Source organism: Scyliorhinus torazame, chromosome 16 (assembly GCF_047496885.1).
Source record: "Scyliorhinus torazame isolate Kashiwa2021f chromosome 16, sScyTor2.1, whole genome shotgun sequence".
In the NCBI taxonomy this organism is placed as follows: Eukaryota; Metazoa; Chordata; class Chondrichthyes; order Carcharhiniformes; family Scyliorhinidae; genus Scyliorhinus; species Scyliorhinus torazame.
Window position 1 is genome coordinate 168,047,575 of NC_092722.1, and position 19,051 is coordinate 168,066,625.

Below are 19,051 nucleotides of genomic sequence, written 5' to 3' on the forward strand. Positions count from 1 at the left end.
TGAGTAGCAACCAGTGTTGCAAGCACAAAATTCAAAGCTGAACTCCAGTTCAATACTGAGGGGGTACTACACCATTGGAGGTTCTGTCTTTCAGATCGGACATTAAATTGAGGCCCCATCTGCCTGCTTGGGTGAATGTAAAAGGTCCCATGCCACCATTTTCAAGAAGAGCATGGGAATTATTCCTAGTGTCCTGGTCAATAGTTATTCCTCAATAACAAACACTACAAAAAACGACTATTATAATCATTATCACATTGCTGTTTGTAGAGTTTGCTGTGTACAAATTAGCTGCAGCATTCCCTACATGACAACAGTGACGACACTTCAAAGCTTCGTCATTAGTTGTAAAGCGCTTTGAGAGGTCTCGCTGACGGTGAAAGGTGCTACCTAAATGCAAATTTGTATATTTTAACTTCTCCGTATTATTTATTTTCAATGCGGTAATACTTTAAAAAAAACTTTCAGTAAAGCCAGACAAAGCAGGATGCCTGTCACCATCACCACCTCCTCTTCTTCCATCACAAACCACTCTAACGCCGTTCTGAGGGCTTACCGTCAGATCAATGCCAGTCAAGTGAGCAACACAACATTCAAGCGCTGCAACATGTGAGCAGCCTGTGAAGGCAGTACAGGTGCAGGCATCTCACACACAAAATAATGAAATGCAAAGCCTAAATTTGGGCCTGCATGATTTGGATCTCTTTGCTTGGGCTACGAAAAATCTCTACCAGTAAGACAATTTATTGGTGCTTCCATGATGGTGATGGGACCTTTTTTTGCAGATAACTGCAATTTCCCATAGAGAGATCATTGCTGGATATGGAAAATGGGCCATTTCTGAATAGAGTTTCTAAAAGAATAAAACATGAAATGTTACTGCTCATTTTTTTGGAAAAGCAATGCTGTGAATAAGAATTAGATGCTGTTTTTTGAATTTCACGGTTCCTCCCCGATCTTGTCAAATGCTTTCTGTAGCAGTCAGCTGATTGTTTGTATTATTTCACTGACCAGTTTCTACGTCAACTCTCCGCATAGTAGACCAAGCAATTCTAAAGTGAGTTTAATAACTTTGAGTTAAGTCAGACTCCATTGTGATTACTGCGTTCGGTCCTGAGCACCAAATCATGAGGAGGGAAGGTTGTCCTTGAAGTGGGTGCAGCACTGATTCGTTAGCATAATTCCTGGGTCAAAATAATTAAATTGCGAGGACGGCTTGAATAAACATGTCTTACATTCCCTTAAAAATAGAAGAGTGAGAGGTGGCCTGACCAAGGTATTTAAAGTGTTTTGTTGGGGGTAGATGTGGAGGAACCATTTCCTCTGACAAGGAACCAAGTACAAGGAGGTGTTTTATATAAATTGGAACTAGGCGATTTAGGCAAGGCAGGAAATGATTTTCACACAAAGGGGTGTAGAAATACCGGGTGGGATTTTCCAAGCCCCTATGGTCTGTATTGTGGCGGTGGAGGCAGCCTAACATTGGCCGGCGCTGTCAGCGGGGTTTCCTGTTGTTCACACCCTCTGCCACTGAGCAACCAGCAGTGGGTGGGTGGAGGGGGGTGTGGGGGGGGGGGGGTGGAAATCGCCTTTGGCAAGACCAGAAGATCCCGCCAGTGGGAACGGCTGGAAAATCCCACCAACAGTATTCTCTCCCACAAAATGTTTTCAAGATGTGTGGAGCCAAGGTGGGTAAATGGAGTTGAGGTACAGATCAGACATCCTCAAATTGATTGGTAGAACAGGCTCAAGGGGTTGAATGGCCTAATCTTATTCCGATGTTTCTATGAACTTTCATGGTTGCATGAATGTGATTTTTCAATTGCCCTTGTCCTCGCATCCATTGTGGTCCCCAGGCAATCAAATATTCTTGTCCACGTCCCTTTCAGAATTCCATCAATTCATCCTTCAGTTGACTGCTCTATTACATCAGGAACCAGTCATCCAGGTTCAAAGACTTGCCAACAAAAGTATTTCTCTTCTGCGGATGTAAAGTTAATGAGCTGCTGTACCATTGCCAAGAATTATTTTTTTAGTGTTTTCCGTTAGGTTTTGTCATTTTTAATTAGCAGAGTTCTATGTTCCCAATCCAATTATTATGCATGGATAAAAAGTCATAAGTCTTGGTAGAAACATCACTTGAGATTTTGCAGGAAAATCTCTTTCTCAAGGTTTCTCTCACGTAAAATGCAAGACAAAACATCTATCGATACAGAACGCCATGAACCACCTAGTTCCCACTGATAAATTAGTGGTTTACAATTTACTTTACTGCGGGTAAACTTACAAAAAAGATTGCACCAGAAAATCAGTCTCAGCATTGGGGGACTGAACTGAGTTAAGAAATGTTTTGTGTTCAGGATATTGCAATTTGGTTTCTCTTAATGAAACCCATAGTAGAGTGAATAAAAGATCCAACCTCAAAATAGTTTGAACAATCTTAATTCTTTCAGATTTTTTTTGCCTTGAAGCGTACTTAAAGCAGGTCCTCAAATATCCTCCCCACAATGTACAAAACCTGAGCCTGTTCATCGGCCGTGGGTGTCAGCTATTAGTATTATACTTATTTTCATTTGAATTTAAAGGTGGCAATACTCAGAAACATATGAACAGGATAAGGCATTCGACCATGCTCCACCGACATTAAGTGAGAACATGGATGATCTGTGATCTAACTGCATGTCCCTTAGTTCCAAGTCCCTTTGTGCCTTTGGTTAACAAGCATCTATCAATTTCAGATTTAAAATTAAAATTGATCTAGCACTAATTGATGTGTGCAGAAGAGAATGCGAAATTGCTACCAATCTGAGGGAGTTAAAATCTTCCCTAATTTCAAAGGGCTAAACAGCCTCTGAGTTGGCCAAGATGTGGTCTTGGGCTGCAACGCTGGTTTAGCCCACCATTAGCTCAAGACACTGGGTTGAATTCTCCAACGTCAGGTTTCCCGGTGGCATGGGGTGGCCACAATGTGAAATTCCATTGGCTGGCGGTGGGAGCGGAGAATGCCGCTACTGATACTGGCGAGCCGCCATGGAATGTGCGGCTGGGGAGGAGGAGCATTCGCCCCTCTATCTTGGTAAAGAGTTGCGGCATATAGAGCAGCCACTTGGAGGATCATAAGGGCCTCAATGACAACGAGTGCTCATGAAGAGTCATGGCACATTGGTGGCTAACACTTCAATTAATTACCTTGTCTATCAATGAGCAGCTGCACAGAAATAAAGAAGTTGTTGCTTCGGACTTTAAATGTTACTTAAAGCTGTACTCAACTTTCACTGTTCATTTTCTGCTGGGCACTTGAAGAGGACCTCATCAAAGCTTTAACGACATTTATTATGAATTTTCTCTGAGGAAGCACACTAAAAAGATCAAGTCCCCTGTAACGGAATCATATCAGACACCTTAAAGGAGTCACAAGAAAAAAGGGAGTGCTTATTAATGGGCAGGCTTGCATTAGGTGAGGAATGGACGGAGGACATGAGAGAGACAGGAGGGTTAGGGGCTGTGACAAGAGGTCTTCCACACCAACCCTTCCTCCCCCGTTGCTCTATGGGACCAGAACAATCCTCCTCCTCTGGACCTCCGCCACCAAGATCTCCAGTTCTGTGCCCGAGAACATGCGCCCCCTCTCCATTAGTCCCTGAGCCACCCTGAAAGTCAGTCAGTGCACTCCACACCATCAGTCGAAGTGGGTGCATTGAGTCCACATTTACGACACAATAAGAATTACATCTAAACAGAATAAACCTATGTATCTAGGCAAGTTTAACTCTTGGTATTACCCACTGGTCCAAATATTTCGGGCTGAAACCAGACTTTCAAAAGTGTGTATTATTCACACAGCAGCCACTTTGTGCCTGTTTTCACCCTTTCATCAAAACAAATCCCTAAATATCTCAAAAGTATTAAAGCAAGGAGCTTTGATATAAATACAGTAAGGGCTCAAAATGGGGATTAGTAGCGCCCATTGTTTGGTTGTTAAAGGTGGTACATGGTGAACAAAATGACGTCTGACGCTCAAACATCTTTACCACGATTCACAACAAATGCCAAACAAGAGGCATCTGTTACCTATATCTGAAGCAGCCATTGGCCCATTTGTACATGCAAATAAGGGCCTACTACCTGCTTCTGGTCATTGTTGTAACTTTGGTTTACTCCGAGAGTCACTGTCAGTGCTGAAAGCTAGCACTAAACACCATTAAGTAAAAACGTAAGTACATACAATAAACACCACACTCAGTCACCGAATCATCCATCTCCCACATCATTTCCGAATCTGACCTCCAGTCACCCTACTCCCCACATCCCTCTGCCCCAGCCATGACCAACTGGCCCAGCCAACTGCCCATCCAATCTCCCAAAACAGTATTTGTGAGATCTGCAAGCTTCCAACCTATCAACCTACCAACACCACACCTCCTCCCCCCGACCCTCCATCGCATTTATTAGGGGGCACTCCCTTCAATTTAGTTTTGAAGCCATAACAGGATGTTAGCGAGGACTTCTGGTGTCAAGGGTAAAGGAATATTAAAGGCATCATGTTCAGAATGGAAAATTTAAAAGGGTCCTTGGCACCATTAACATTCCTTTACTTATGATTCCCTGAGCTAATTTGAAGTTCCTGGAATGAGATTGTGGAAAGGATGAATTAGCTCTTCTAAAATAAATGTCAAACAGATTTCATGTCTATGCTACATGTGTTTTGTTTTATTTTCGAACTTACAGCCGCTAAGGTAACATTCAACAAGGGCAGACAGAAATACAAGCCAACATTTTACAATCGGTCCATGTGAGTAAGAAGGTGTCAAACGCTTTGTTGACTGGTGAGTATGGTGTGTGATGTCTCCCACCTAACTGAGCAGTGTTTTGGAATCTGATGAAATTGTGACAGTCGCGCTGAAATGGTTTTTGTCATGATATGCACTCATGCACATAATGAGATACAGACAGGCAGTGACATACACCCAGTACAGCCAATCAACACACAGAACAGAACACAACCAATCACCAGGCAGAACACTAGAGTGGGGTTTCCCTCTATAAAACACACGAGGCATCAGCACTCTGCCTCTTTCCACTGGTGACAACTGTAGTGACAGTCAGGGTGTATATATCAGTTAGCACCTTCTACACGTGGCTCAGAGCTAGTCTGGTCTAGTTAGTTATAGTTAGCACACTTAGATTAGTAGAGTGTCAATCCACAGCAAGCTGTGTGCACTGCTCAACAAGTTCAATAAAGCGTATTGAGCTAACATCAATGTTTGGTGTCTACTTTCAAGTACAACTACATCCAGTTGCAGTCCGTGTTACCCCAGGGTGAATAACACAACAGATTTCATGCAGGATCCACAATAATCAGCGACGAGGGCCAAATTGCATGCTAAAACCAGACTTTCTAATCGGTGTGTCTTATTAGTACAGTGTCCATTTAGCCATTGTTTTGTCTTGACATAAAAACAACCCCCTAAAATAATATTTGACAATCCATCAATCCAGTCAGAAGTGCACTGGGTGCGACATTACAGGCAGGTCTGACAGTGGAACTTAAAATATTTTACAAGGAAATAAATCATCACACTGTGAGCCTATGAGGCTGTAACCGTAATATACAGGCCTTGGGCTTACTTTAAAACTTTGGAGTAAAAAAGAAAAGGGGAAAATCCAAAGACTCAATAATCATAATAGATGCTCTTACCTTTGCAGGTGAAACATTTGAGATGAAAATGCCTGGTCTGGACACGTAGAACCTGTCCTTTACATGGGTCTCCACATTTGAAACAGTGGATGGTTGGCTTTTCTGTAGGCTGGTGGGAATCCTGAGGGTGAGCCACTGCAAAGAAGAAGAAAAGATAGGCACATCAGGCCAGCAACTCCCAGAGTTCAGCATATATTTGCATCTCCAACATCATTTGGCAAGAGAGAGGCAGGCAGAAACAGATGTCAACAACCAGGCAGAAACGGCTATGTGGCACATATTATTCCGCAGATTATTGAACGCATCACTGATGCATGGTTTCTGACTTTCAAATCATCGGGGAATTGAGTATGGAGATAGTCTAAGTTTAATAAATCGTTTGATTCTGAATTCACATGTGCATCGCTCGTTGGGACATTGTGGCATCGCGTAAAATTCTGTCCAGGTAGAACCTGAATATCAATACTTGTTGCAAAAGGCAGCCACATTGCCTTCCTACAAAAAATGTTCTACATTACATGAATGGATATTGCGAGACATTTGTAGTTTCTCCAACTGGGTAAAAATATCTGTCTCAGGGATCAATAACAGAAAATGCCAGTAAGACGGGTCAGTGAGTTAGAAGATTTCTGCATGGAACTGCTCCTCCAATCACATCCTGTTTCTCTCGCCCGTGTTTGTTGCTGATCGGTAAACATCTGGGGCTGGTTTCTCCGCCCCGCCACATTTCTGCCCCGACCCGCCGACGGGATTCTCCGTTACCCCGGCCGGTCAATGGGGTTTCCCATTGTGGGGCAGCCCCACGCCGTCGGGAAACCCCCGGGCGCCGGCAAATCACTCAGCACCCCCCCACACACACACACACCTCAGGCCTTATTCCAGGTCTTAATGAGTTAATAATGGGCGAATAAGTGTGTGAAGATTGTCAGCTGAGGGTGTGTGAGAGGGTGAGTGAGAGGGTGGTGAAAGAGTGCGTTGTTTACACACAGACTGTCTGAAAAGGGAGAATTTTATACACGACACAGGAATTATTTTTAAAGATCTAGTCATATGTTTGATCACCTTCACCAGTTACTGAAAGGGTTACACCCTTCAGTTTGGTTGAAAGGCACACCAGCTGCTAGCTGGGAAGAAACACCCAAGGGCACAAACTTCTCTTGGAGTTAGTTTGAAACTCCAAGAATCTCTGTCTGGTTTTCTCGAGAGTGAGAGAGTGAAGTACACTATAGCCTACTAGCTGTTTTTCTCCCTAACAACAGTGTGTGTGAGAGACAGTGTGGGGAGTTTATATGTGAGAGAGAGAGGTGAGTGTGTGTGCGAGGGGTGAATGTGTGCAAGGGAGAGGTAGAGGAGAGTGTGTGTGTGTATATGAGTGAGTGAGAGAGAGGTGAGTATTTGTGAGAGAGAGGGAGAGAGGGGTGAGTGTGTGTGAGAGAAAGGTGAGTGTGTGAGAGAGAGGGGTTGAGTGTGTGTGTGAGAGAGGGAGTGAGTGTGTGTGAGAGAGTGAGGTGAGTATGTGTGTGAGAGAGAGAGAGGTGAGTGTGCGTGTGTGTGAGGGGTGAATTTTGTAGGATAGGTAAGTGGGTGTGTGTGAGAGAGGGAAGTGAGTGTGTGTGTGAGAGAGAGAGAGAGAGAGAGGCGAGTGTGTGTGTGGGAGAGGGGTGTGTGTGAGAGGGTAGGGTGAATGTGTGAGTGAGAGAGAGGGGGTGAATGTGTGTGCGAGAGATAGAGGAGGTGAGTGTGTGTGAGAGAGAGGGGTGAGTGTGTATGAGAGAGAGAGGGGGCGAGTGTGTGTGCGAGAGGGGGGGTGAGTATGTGTGTGAGAGAGGGGGTGAGTGTGGTGTGAGAGAGGAGGTGAGTGTGTGAGAGAGGGGGTGAGTGTGTGTGAGAGAGGGGGTGAGTGTGTGTGTGAGAGAGGGGGTGTGAATAGGTGTGTGTGAGAGAGAGGGGTGAGTGTGTGTGTGTGAGAGAACAGGGTGAATGTGTGTGTGAGAGAGGGGGTGTTAATGGGTGTGTGAGAGAGACAGCAGGTGAGTGTGTGTGCGAGAGAGGGGGTGAGTATGTGTGTGAGAGAGGGGGTGAGTGTGTGAAAGAGAGAGAGGGGGTGAGTGTGTGTGTGAGTGAGGGGGTGAGTGTGTGTGAAAGAGAGAGAGAGGGGGTGAGTGTGTGTGAGAGAGGGGGTGAGTGTGTGTGAGAGAGGGGGTGAGTGTGTGTGAGAGAGGGGGTGAGTGTGTGTGAGAGAGGGGGTGAGTGTGTGTGGGAGAGGGGGTGAGTGTGTGTGGGAGAGGGGGTGAGTGTGTGTGCGAGAGAGGGGTTGAGTGTGCGAGAGAGGGGGTGAGTGTGTGTGAGAGAGAGGAGGTGAGTGTGTGAGAGAGAGAGGGGTGAGTGTGTGTGAGAGAGGGGGTGAGTTTGTGTGTGAGAGAGGGGGTGAGTGTGTGAGAGAGGGGGTGAGTGTGTGAGAGAGGGGGTGAGTGTGTGAGAGAGAGAGGGGTGAATGTGTGTGTGAGAGAGTGGGTGTGAATGGGTGTGTGAGAGAGAGGGGGTGAATGTGTGTGTGTGAGAGAGAGGGGGTGAATGTGTGTGTGTGAGAGAGGGGTGAGTGTGTGTGTGAGAGAGAGCAGGGTGAATGTGTGAGAGAGAGAGAGAGGTGAGAGGCGTATGAGAGGGAATGAGGTAACATTGATAAATTCCTGCAAAGATGTCCTGGGGCTGAGACAACTGGGGCGCGATTTTCCACTCCCACGCCGGTTGGGAGAATCGCCTGGGCCGCCAAAATTTCCGGGGACGCCGGTCCGACGCCCTCCCGCGATTCTCCCAAGCGGCGGGAACGGCCCGGTCGAGTTTCGCGGGCCGCAGGCCGGAGAATCGCCGGAGACACCCAAAATGGCGATTCTCCGGCACCCCCGCCATTCTGAGGCCCGGATGGGCCGAGCGGCCAGGCCAAAACGGCGGGTTCCCCCCGGCGCCGTCCACACCTGGGCGCTGCAGTCGTGGGCGGTGCGTGAACGCTGGGGGGGCGGCCTGTGGGGGGGCGAGGGGGGATCCTGCACCGGGCTTCACCTGGAATGTGGGGTGCCCCACGATCGGTGCCCACCGATCGTCGGGCCGTCCTCTCTGAAGGAGGACCTCCTTCCTTCTGCGGCCCCGCAAGATCCGTCCCCCATCTTCTTGCGGGGCGGATTTAGAGAGGACGACAACCACGCATGCGCGGGTGACGCCCGTTATGCGGCGCCGGCCGCGTCATCTATGCGGCGCCGCTTTTACGCGGGCGACAAGGACTGGCGCGTGTAGATGACGCGGCCCCGATCCTGGCCCATTGTCAGGGCCTGAATCGGTCGGGACCGTTCCGCGCCGTCGTGAACCTCGACGCCGTTCACGACGGCGCGGCCACTTCGGCGTGGGAGTAGAGAATCCCGCCCCAGACCTCCCACAACCATAACCATCTTCCTTTGTGCTCGGTATGACTCCAGTGGAGAGTTTTCCCTTGATTCCCATTGACTCCAGTTTTGCTGGGGCTCTTTGATGTGAGACTCCGTCAAATGCTGCCTTGATGTCAAGGGCAGTCGCTCTCACCTCGGGCGTCATTCTCCGACCTCCCGCCGGGTCGGAGAATGGCCGTTGGCTGCCGTGAATCCCGCCCCCGCCGAAGTCTCTGCTCCCGGAGATTGGGCGGGGGCGGGAATCGGGATGTGCCGGTTGGCGGGACCCCCCGCTGGATTCTCTGGCCCGGATGGGCCGAAGTCCCGCCCAGGAATTGCCTGTCCCGCCGACGTAAATCAACCTGGTATTTACCGGCGGGACCAGGCGGCGTGGGCGGGCTCCGGGGTCCTGGGGGGGGGGGGGGGGCGCGGGGCGATCTGACCCCGGGGGTGCCCCCACGGTGGCCTGGCCCGCAATCGGGGCCCACCGATCCGCGGGCGGGCCTGTACCGTGGGGGCACTCTTTCCCTTCCGCCTCCGCTACGGCCTCCACCGCATGCGCTGGGAAACTGACAGCGGCCGCTGACGCTCCCGTGCATGCGCCGCATTTCCGCGCCAGCTGGCGGGGAAACAAACGCCATTTCCGCCAGCTGACGGGGCGGAAATCCCTCCGGCGTCGGCCTAGCCCCTCAATGTTGGGGCTAGCCCCTCAATGATGCCCGTCTGATTGGCGCCGGCTTTGGCGCCAGTCGGCGGACATCCCGCCGTTGGGGGAGAATTTCGCCCCTCACCTCTGGAATTCAGCTCTTTTGTCGATGCTTGGACGAAGACTGCAATGCAGTCAGGAGCCATGTCAGAACCTAAACTGAGTGTCAGTGAACAGATTATTGCTGGGTGCCGCTTGATACCACTGTCAATGACCCCTTCCATCACTTTCCTGATGATTGCGAGTAGACTGATAGGGTTGTAATTGGTTGGGTTGGATTTGCTCTGCTTTTGTGGACAGAAACTGTACAGCTTCAAATTACCTTTCTTTATAAAGCAAGAGAACAGGCATGCAAGTGTACAATGATGGGTTTGAGTGCAATACAGCGCACCACGCTCAGAAGTCTTGCTTAAGTAACTGCCACACCATTTCAAGGATGGAGTAAAACTGCCATGCGTGGACAAATGACGGTAACTAACACGTTAGCACAGGACAATTACCTGGCATTGCCAACAAGACCAAAAGCGATGGGAGCACCATCACCAGGAATTCAAGTAGGAGGAAAATAGAGAAGGTAAGCCTGAGAACAAGGTACCAGATGCAAGAAAAAGGAAGGGCAGAAATGGAAATCTCTTTCCATACTGAGGGAACTGAGCTATGTTGCCAAGACCAGGATAGCGTGGATACAGCAATCTGAAGCAAAGGAATACTGTTGGGATATTAATTTATATTGATTCACTGATCTTTTGCAATTCCAGATAAATTAGCAGCACCTACAAAGCTGGATTTTGGTTACATTCTTCTCAAATTCTGCATGTCAATAGACATATGGGGCGTCATTCTCCGACCCCCCGCCGGGTCGGAGAATCGCCGGGGACTGGCGTGAATCCCGCCCACGCCGGTTGCCGAATTCTCCGGGACTGGATATTTGGCGGGGGCGGGAATCGCGCCGCGCCGGTTGGCGGGCCCCCCCGCTCGATTCTCCGGCCCGGATGGGCCGAAGTCCCGCCGATAAATTGCCCGTTCCGCCGGCGTGGATTAAACAACCTTTTGAACGGCGGGACAAGGCGGCATGGGCGGGCTCCGGGGTCCTGGGGGGGGGGGGGGGCGCGGGGCGATCTGGTCCCGGGGGGTGCCCCCACGGTGGCCTGGCCCACGATTGGGGCCCACCGATCCGCGGGCGGGCCTGTGCCATGGGGGCACTCTTTCCCTTCCGCCTCCGCCACGGTCTCCACCATGGCGGAGGTGGAAGAGACTCCCTCCACTGCGCATGCGTGGGAAACTGTCAGCGGCCGCTGACGCTCCCGCGCATGCGCCGCCAGGGGGTGTCATATCCGCGCCAGCTGGCGGGGCAACAAAGGCCGTTTCCGCCAGCTGGCGGGGCGGAAATTCCTCCGGCGTCGGCCTAGCCCCTCAATGTTGGGGCTCGGCCCCCAAAGATGCGGACCATTCCGCACCTTTGGGGCGGCGCGATGCCCGTCTGATTGGCGCCGTTTTGGGCGCCAGTCGGCGGACATCGCGCCGTTTCGGGAGAATTTCGTCCCTGGAGTCAGGGTGAGCAGGCAACACTGCACCCTTGCAGCTGCTGGAGGCCCATCTCAGTTATGCAAATGATCCCATCCCAGTGAACGTGAGCCGTGAGCCCAGACAGGCTTCAGTATTACCCTTCCTACCCTCCCAGAGAGAGAGGCCCAAGGAATTTGTGGACCTTGGTATTTAATTCCACATCAATTGTGTTTGCAATTTGTTTATAGTCTCTCTTTACTTTCAAATTATTAACAAACACAACCTCTGACCTACTATCTCTGAATATTTAACTCCAGATTCTGGAGCTAGCAAACTAGCGGAGGCTGCCTCCAAATGTTATTTGCTGCAGTTGATTGTTTAAAATGTTCTAAAGTTAGAATATCCCATTTTTAATGGAAAATTCATTGTGCTCCATGGGGATAGGAATACCTACAAGGCAACCTGTGTGTTGGTGTGTTTCCATGCATTGAAAGGAATGTCTGGCAGTTTTGAACTATTACTCATTAAGAGCTCAATAGAATACCATTATGTTTAACTCTGAAGCTACCGTCAACTGGAGTTTTTAAAAAAAAATTAGCTATCAGTCTGATCCAGGCATGAAGCAGTCGGAAGAGAATTACCTCACGCACTAAACCGAAGAAATTACCTCTTACTCTGAAAGAGATGTGAACTGGATAGCAAAGAAATACCTCTTGCTCTGATCAAGATAAGAATTAGATAGAGAATTATTTATCAGTCTGAACAGTGATCAACTGCACAGCACAAAGTTCCTTATTTTTGCCCAACATGCCTTGGTCGAAGCAGGGACATTCTAATTAGCCCAGTTCAGAAAACCAGCTAAGATGCCTATCTGTACTCCGATTCAGCTTCAAAAGAAATTAAATTTTGCCAATTTTTCAATGAAGGGCTTTCATCCCAGGATAGTTCGGAAGAATTTCCAACATTTATTGCTGTATTAAGATTATTATTCATCATAAGATCCATTTTCTGGATTTGCTCTCCAGATTGTATGTTAACAAAGGGGAAGGAATCTCTCAACCGTTAATTGCATTTTAAGATGCACTCTGCTCATCTCATTCATTTTTAACTCATATGGCATTTTTAGACTATCCGAGGATCATCTTCTCCAGAGATGGACTGGTTAAATATGAAAGAGCATGTGTCATCTTTGATTAAATCACCTAAGATGATTAACTTCAGCTATGAATATGGTTTTTCAGAATAAATCTGCTAATGCCATCGCATCGCCTTGCATGCCTGGGTTCATTGATCGATTTCAAGCATTTCAACTTCTCATTTCCAAATAAAATCATAGAACTCACCTATTAGGAAGAGATTATTTGGTCTCCCGCAACCATATTAGCTCTTCACCAGAACTATCTACCCCATTCTCATTGACTTGCTTCCCAACCAAACCCATTTATCCTCATTCCATTTTCCAGTTCTTGGGCGTCATTCTCCGACCCCCCAGCGGGTCGGAGAATGGCCGTTGGCCGCCGTGAATCCCGCCCCCGCCGGTTGCCGAAGTCTCAATGTGAGCCATCAAAGCTGTGCCATCAATTCTTATACTCAATGCATACGGACTGCTTGCCTTCATTGGCCGGGGCATTGAGTATAAGAATTGGCAAGTTATGTTGCAGCTGTACAGAACCTTAATTAGGTTCAATGCTGGTCGCCACACTACCAGAAGGATGTGGAGGCTTTAGAGAGGGTGCAGAAGAGATTTACCAGGATGTTGGCTAGTATGGAGGGCATTAGCTATGAGGAGCGGTTGAGTAAACTCGGTTTGTTCTCACTGGAACGACAGAAGTTGAGGGGCGACCTGATAGAGGTCTACAAAATTATGAGGGGCATAGACAGAGTGGATAGTCAGAGGCTTTTCCCAGGGTAGAGGGATCAATTACTAGGAGGCATAGGTTTAAGGTGCGAGGGGCAAGATTTAGAGGAGATGTACGAGGCAGGCTTTTTACACAGAGGGTAGAGAGTGCCTGGAACTCGCTGCTGGAGGAGGTGGTGGAAGCAGGGGCGATACTGACATTTAAGGGGCATCTTAACAAATACATGAATAGGATAGGAATAGAGGGATATGGACCCAGGAAGTGTAGAAGATTTTAGTTTAGATGGGCAGCATTGTCGGCACAGGCTTGGAGAGCCGAAGGGCCTGTTCCTGTGCTGTACCTTTCTTTGTTATTTGTTCTTCTTTGAGCGCTCCTTTGGCATGAAAGGAATAAATAGAACTTGCCTTTTCCTAAAAGGGAGGTCTTGTGGCACAGTGGTACCTTCCCCACCTCTAGGTCGGAGGTTCACGGTTCAAGTCCCACTTCTGGACTTGCTGGTCATGAAAGGTGCATTCAGGGCATGGCTAAGCAGGTTGATTATCAGCCTGTAATTCCTTCCAATACGCCTGACAGCAGACAGTAAGAACAGGAGAGTTTCCTGGTCGACCATACTGCAGAAGGCAACAACAAAACACTGCAGTACTTTGCTAAGCGGAAGTCCATGGTCACCAATGCCCCCTTAGGGCATGGTACCTGAAGGAAGAGGAGGAATTTTCATAATAGTGCAACTGTGATTGAGGTGCTGAGGTTAAGCAAAAAGGCGACTCCAGGATTTGGAATGGGTAGGGTGGGAGGAGTGGATGAGCAAAGAGGGATATTACCTAGGCCTAAAAGATTTGAAATCATCGATATCCTCTAATGCAGTAACCTATGTTGTATTGAGTTTACTTGTTTTATTAAAAATAGGAAACATTCCAAGAACACAATGCTGATGCTAAAGTAAATAGATATAAAAGTAAGTGATGGGAATAACAATGTGACTGTTGTATTATTGAAATTGAGAAGTCGTGACAATGTAATTTCCCCACATAACAACAGTCATGCATTTCAAAAGTAGCTACAAGTGAGATTTCAGTAGAAGGTACTTGGGCAACACAGTAGCACAGTGGTAGCACTGTTGTTTCACAGCTCCAGGGTGCCATGTCCGATTCCTGGCTTGGGTCACGGTCTGTGTGGAGTCTGCGTGTTCTCCCTGTGTCTGTGTGGGTTTCCTCTGGATGCTCCGGTTTCCTCCCACAAGTCCCGAAAGAAGTGCTGTTAGGTAATTTGGACATTCTGAATTCTCCCTCTGTGAACCCGAACAGGCGCTGGAATGTGGCGACTACGGGCTTTTCACAGTAACTTCATTGCAGTGTTAATGTAAGCCTACTTGTGACAATAAAGATTATTAATTAATTATTAATTTGAGAAATATAACAATAGAAGTACTCAATTTCAGTAAATGAAATTGCGTGATCTTCTTTACTAATTGAGCTAATGTTAAAGGTGCCTACAGAATTCAAAAAAGCCTGAGAAACATTTCCAGTGAGATGCATCTCGTTCTCAGTCCAAGTGCTTTGCATAGCTGAAAGTGCAATCACTTCCTCTTCAAAGCTTTTAAACACGACATCATATTGTTCAGTTTATCATGGCAGCATTACACTTGCCAAGGTCCTGACCAGTAAATTATGTGCTTTCCTGATATTGCTTTGTTGGCATTCTTGGTCGGAGTGTAATGTGACATTGCTTTGCCCTTGTCTGTTTTATCCATTATCTGAAACATGCACAGCTTGGTGTGGTCCTTCCTTCAATAGAACCCAAATATTGATTTATTACTCATCGAACTGAGTGCTTAGGAGAAACTAACTAAAGTGTAACCAATTTAAATTACAGTTTGCATTCTAACAGAGGACCCATGGCCTTAAGAATCATTATCACCTCTTGCACTTTTATGTAAACTACTGGGATATTCACCCATTTTCTGAAATTATTTTTTGTAAACCCGAAGTGCGAGTTGTCCTCATAGCTCCCTCACTCTGCATTAAGAAGTCTTACAACACTAGGTTAAAGTCCAACAAGTTTGTTTCAAATCATCAGCTTTCAGAGCACTGCTCCTTCCTCAGGTGAATGAAGAGGTAGGTTCCAGAAACATATATAGAAACAAAGTCAAAGATGCAAGACGATACTTTGAATGCGAGCATTTGTAGGTACTTAAGTCTTTACAAAACCTCAGTCCCGCTTGCATCTCCACATCATCACTCTGTATTAGAAAGTGAAATGAGTATTGCACAGTTTCCCATTCTGTATCCCCTCTTTCAAAACATTACTTCCTTTGCTGCATCCACTTGTGTTTCGTTCGTCATTCACAGTCTCCTTATGCAGGGTTAGGATTCTGAATATCAGTTTGTGGAAAGAAATATGAAGGAAAACATCTGTTTCCTGGAAAATGAAATGCTGAAAGGCAAGCAATTAAAAGTAAAATATCTTAGCAACTGTCACCACCTTAGTAAACAAAGTTGGTAATAATTATTTCAAATTTAATTTCAATTGATCTCACTTTTGGCATACAGAAGTTAACTTATCTGCTTGTTCAAGTGAATCTAAAAGTTGCCACGGCATAATTTGAAGGAGCTCGTGGATATCTTAGCCTTCCTCATTAAGTGCCACCAACACAGATTATTCATTTATTGCTTGCACTGTTTGGGGGGACCTTGCTGCGCACATATTGGTTGCTGCAGTTGTCGGCACAAAACCACAATAAGTAAACCTCAAAAGTACTAGAAGGGGGTACCGAAAAGAGGATATTTCCAGGAATGGAGAATGTCAGCTATGAGAAATATTAGATAGGGTAGGGTTGGTTGCTTTGGAACAGAGGAAGCCGAGGAGAGCAAGGTATTCACATGGGTTGTCCGCTTTACTTTCTTGAAGGCAATGTGGAGAAGAATCGAATGGGAATCTGGCCCAATCCTGCTTTTTTCCCATCCACCACAAAGCACAAAATTGGACAGTGCACAAATACGTTAACAGAGTTCGGGGTATTTCAGCTTGCCAACAGCCTCATTAAGCAAGTGTCCTAGCTTCATTATTACTAGTGCATTCTGATTGGTCTACATTACAACAATTCAAAAGTATATGTCATGGACTTTTATGTGCTTTGGGGCCAGGTATGACTGGGATAGGAGCTCTATAAACGCAAGTCTTTTTGCTGGATAACTTTTCAGTAAATTGCACTGGCCCAGTCCCTCCTGAAGGTTATTCAGTCATAGTGGGGGGGGGGGGGGGGGGACTCTTGCTTTTCCCCCACTGCAGATTGACATAGACTCCAGTTCTGTTCAAATTTAAGAGCACTTTAACTTGAGATTTTGATAAATAACACTACAGTAACCCAGAAGTGACCAACTGGAAGTTAGCAACAGGAGCTGATTGGGCGCCAGTCTGAGATGGTCGACTGGCCTGACTCAGTCATTAAGAAAGAATCCTGGTTTGCTTGCCAGTTGTGATCGATGAACAACTATTTCTAGTTTGAGCAAGATTTAACTGGGATACACTTGCATATTAACCCTGACCCAAGGTTATTTATACAAAACCATTAGTCAAGGCCTATAGTCAGAAAAAAATTAGAACCTTTCCCCCTAAGTGCATGATTTATAGGTTGTATTCTTTTGATCATATTCTTTGAATCATTAATCCTTCAAGATTTTAAGCAAAATTACCTTAATCCTGAAATTGCAAACACATTTTTCTGAATTCCTCTCTCCTAGTTCCGTGGAAAGAATAACTTATTTAGTTGCTAAAAAGGAGCCAATTCAGCCTCTCCTGCCTCTGCGTGCTGTCGGAAAAACATACTCATTTAGTTTCATTCTCCGACCCTTCCTTTTCCAATTTTGTACTGACTACCCTTTTCAAATTTATCTTGGATTTTCCTTCTTCCGATGTTTCTGGTAAGTTATTCTATGTCCAAACAGCCCTGGGTGCCTTAAAACCATTTCTCCTAACCTCTTCCTGTCTCCTTTTAATAATGATCTTCTATGAACGTCTACTTGTTGCCAACTCACCAACCCAATGGGACAGTTTTCCCCATTACCAAAACCATTTTATATTTTGGTCAGCTCCCAGAATTCTTCTTGAGCGTCTTTCTTCAAATGAAAAGAACCCCAATTTCTCCAATCTCACATTATTAACTTCAGGCTGCTATATTTAGTATCATTCTTGTGAATTTCTTCTGCCACCTCTAAGATCTTGTTGTGCTTCCTAAAGTGTATCATCCAAAATTGGCACAATATTCGAGCTGGAGGCTGAACCAGTGAGGTTTAGCTTCACATCACCACCATTCTACTATAAATCTTATTTATATAACCATGGATTCTATTTCATTTTTTAAAATATCTTTAACAACTTATTCTCCCACTTTATTTATGTATTTGAATGCTTATGTCTCTTAGCCCTTCCTATCTTTTAAATTTTGCCATTTGGTGAATATCCCTCCCCTTATTCTTCCTCCCAAAATGTGTCATCTCACATTTCTTTGCATTAAATCCCACCTGGTATCTATGTGTCCATTTTAATAATCCATGTCTTCCTGAATTTTCAGCATTTTCTTTGTACTGAATCCTGCTGCCTAATTTTGTGTCTTCATGAAATTTTGATATTGAGCCATTCCAGATCACTTATATATAAATGAGAAGGTCTCAACACTCTTTTACTAACTATTTTAATCTTTGATTACTTGCCCTCTTAATGGATGTTTCTCCCCCATCTACTCCAACAAACCCCGATTATTTTGAATCCTTCTATTAGGCTTCAACTTTCTCTGCTTCACATTATATGAGAACAATTCTCAGCTTTTCCAATTTCTCCACAGAAATGGTGGGCGGCATTCTCCACTCCCACGCCGAAGTGGCCACGCCGTCGTGAACGCCGTCGAGGTTCACGACGGAGCGGAACGGCCCCGGTCCCGACCGATTCAGGCCCTGACAATGGGCCAGTATTGGGGCCGCGTCATCTACCCGCGCCAGGCCTTGTCGCCCGCGTAAAAGCGGCGCCGCATAGATGACGTGGCCGGTGCCGCATAATGGACGTCATCCGCGCATGCGCGGGTTGGCCGGCGCCAACCCACGCATGCGTGGTTGCCGTCCTGTCCAAATCCGCCCTGCAAGAAGATGGGGGATGGATCTTGCGGGGCCGCGGAAGGAAGTAGGTCCTCCTTCAGAGAGGACGGCCCGACGATCAGTGGGCGCCGATTGCGGGCCACTCTGCATTGCAGGTGAAGCCCGGTGCAGGATCCCCCCTCGCCCCCCCCCCCACAGGCCGCCCCCCCCAGCGTTCACGCACCGCCCACAACTGCAGCGACCAGGTGTGGACGGCGCCGGGGGGGAACCCGCCGTTTTGGCCTTGCCGCTCGGCCCATCCGGGCCTCAGAATAGCGGGGGTGCCGGAGAATCGCCATTTTGGGTGTCTCCGGCGATTCTCTGGCCTGCGGCCCGCAAAACTCGACCGGGCCGTTCCCGCCGCTTGGGAGAATCGCGGGAGGGCGACGGACCGGCGTCCCCGGAAATTTTGGCAGCCCAGGCGATTCTCCTAACCAGCATGGGAGTGGTGAATCGCGCCCTGAGTTTCTCATCCCTGGTATTTTCCTAATAAACCTCCTCTGTGCCCTCTCCCAGGCCTCAACATCTTTCCTCAAGTGCGCTGCTCAGAATTGTACACAATACTCCAGTTGAGGTCTAACTAGTGATTTGTAAAAGTTAAGTTTGGCTTCCTTGGGCGAAATTCTCCCCCAACGGCGGGATGCCCACCGACTGGCGCCAAAGCCGGCGCAAATCAGACGGGCATCGTGCCGGCAAAAAGGTGCGGAAGTCTCCGCATCTTTGGCGGCCTAGCCCCA

At 47.3% G+C, this 19,051-nt stretch overlaps 1 protein-coding gene across 3 annotated transcripts in view; it reads right to left on the reverse strand.

Annotated features, from left to right (window-relative positions):
* Positions 1 to 19,051, reverse strand: part of ablim1b (actin binding LIM protein 1b) — a 521,461-nt gene that overhangs the window by 270,592 nt on the left and 231,818 nt on the right. For all 3 annotated transcript variants that reach the window (XM_072479453.1, XM_072479452.1, XM_072479451.1), the window contains one exon: positions 5,699 to 5,833. In XM_072479453.1, coding sequence (XP_072335554.1) covers positions 5,699 to 5,833 — 135 coding nt within the window. The remainder of the gene's footprint in view (positions 1 to 5,698; positions 5,834 to 19,051) is intronic.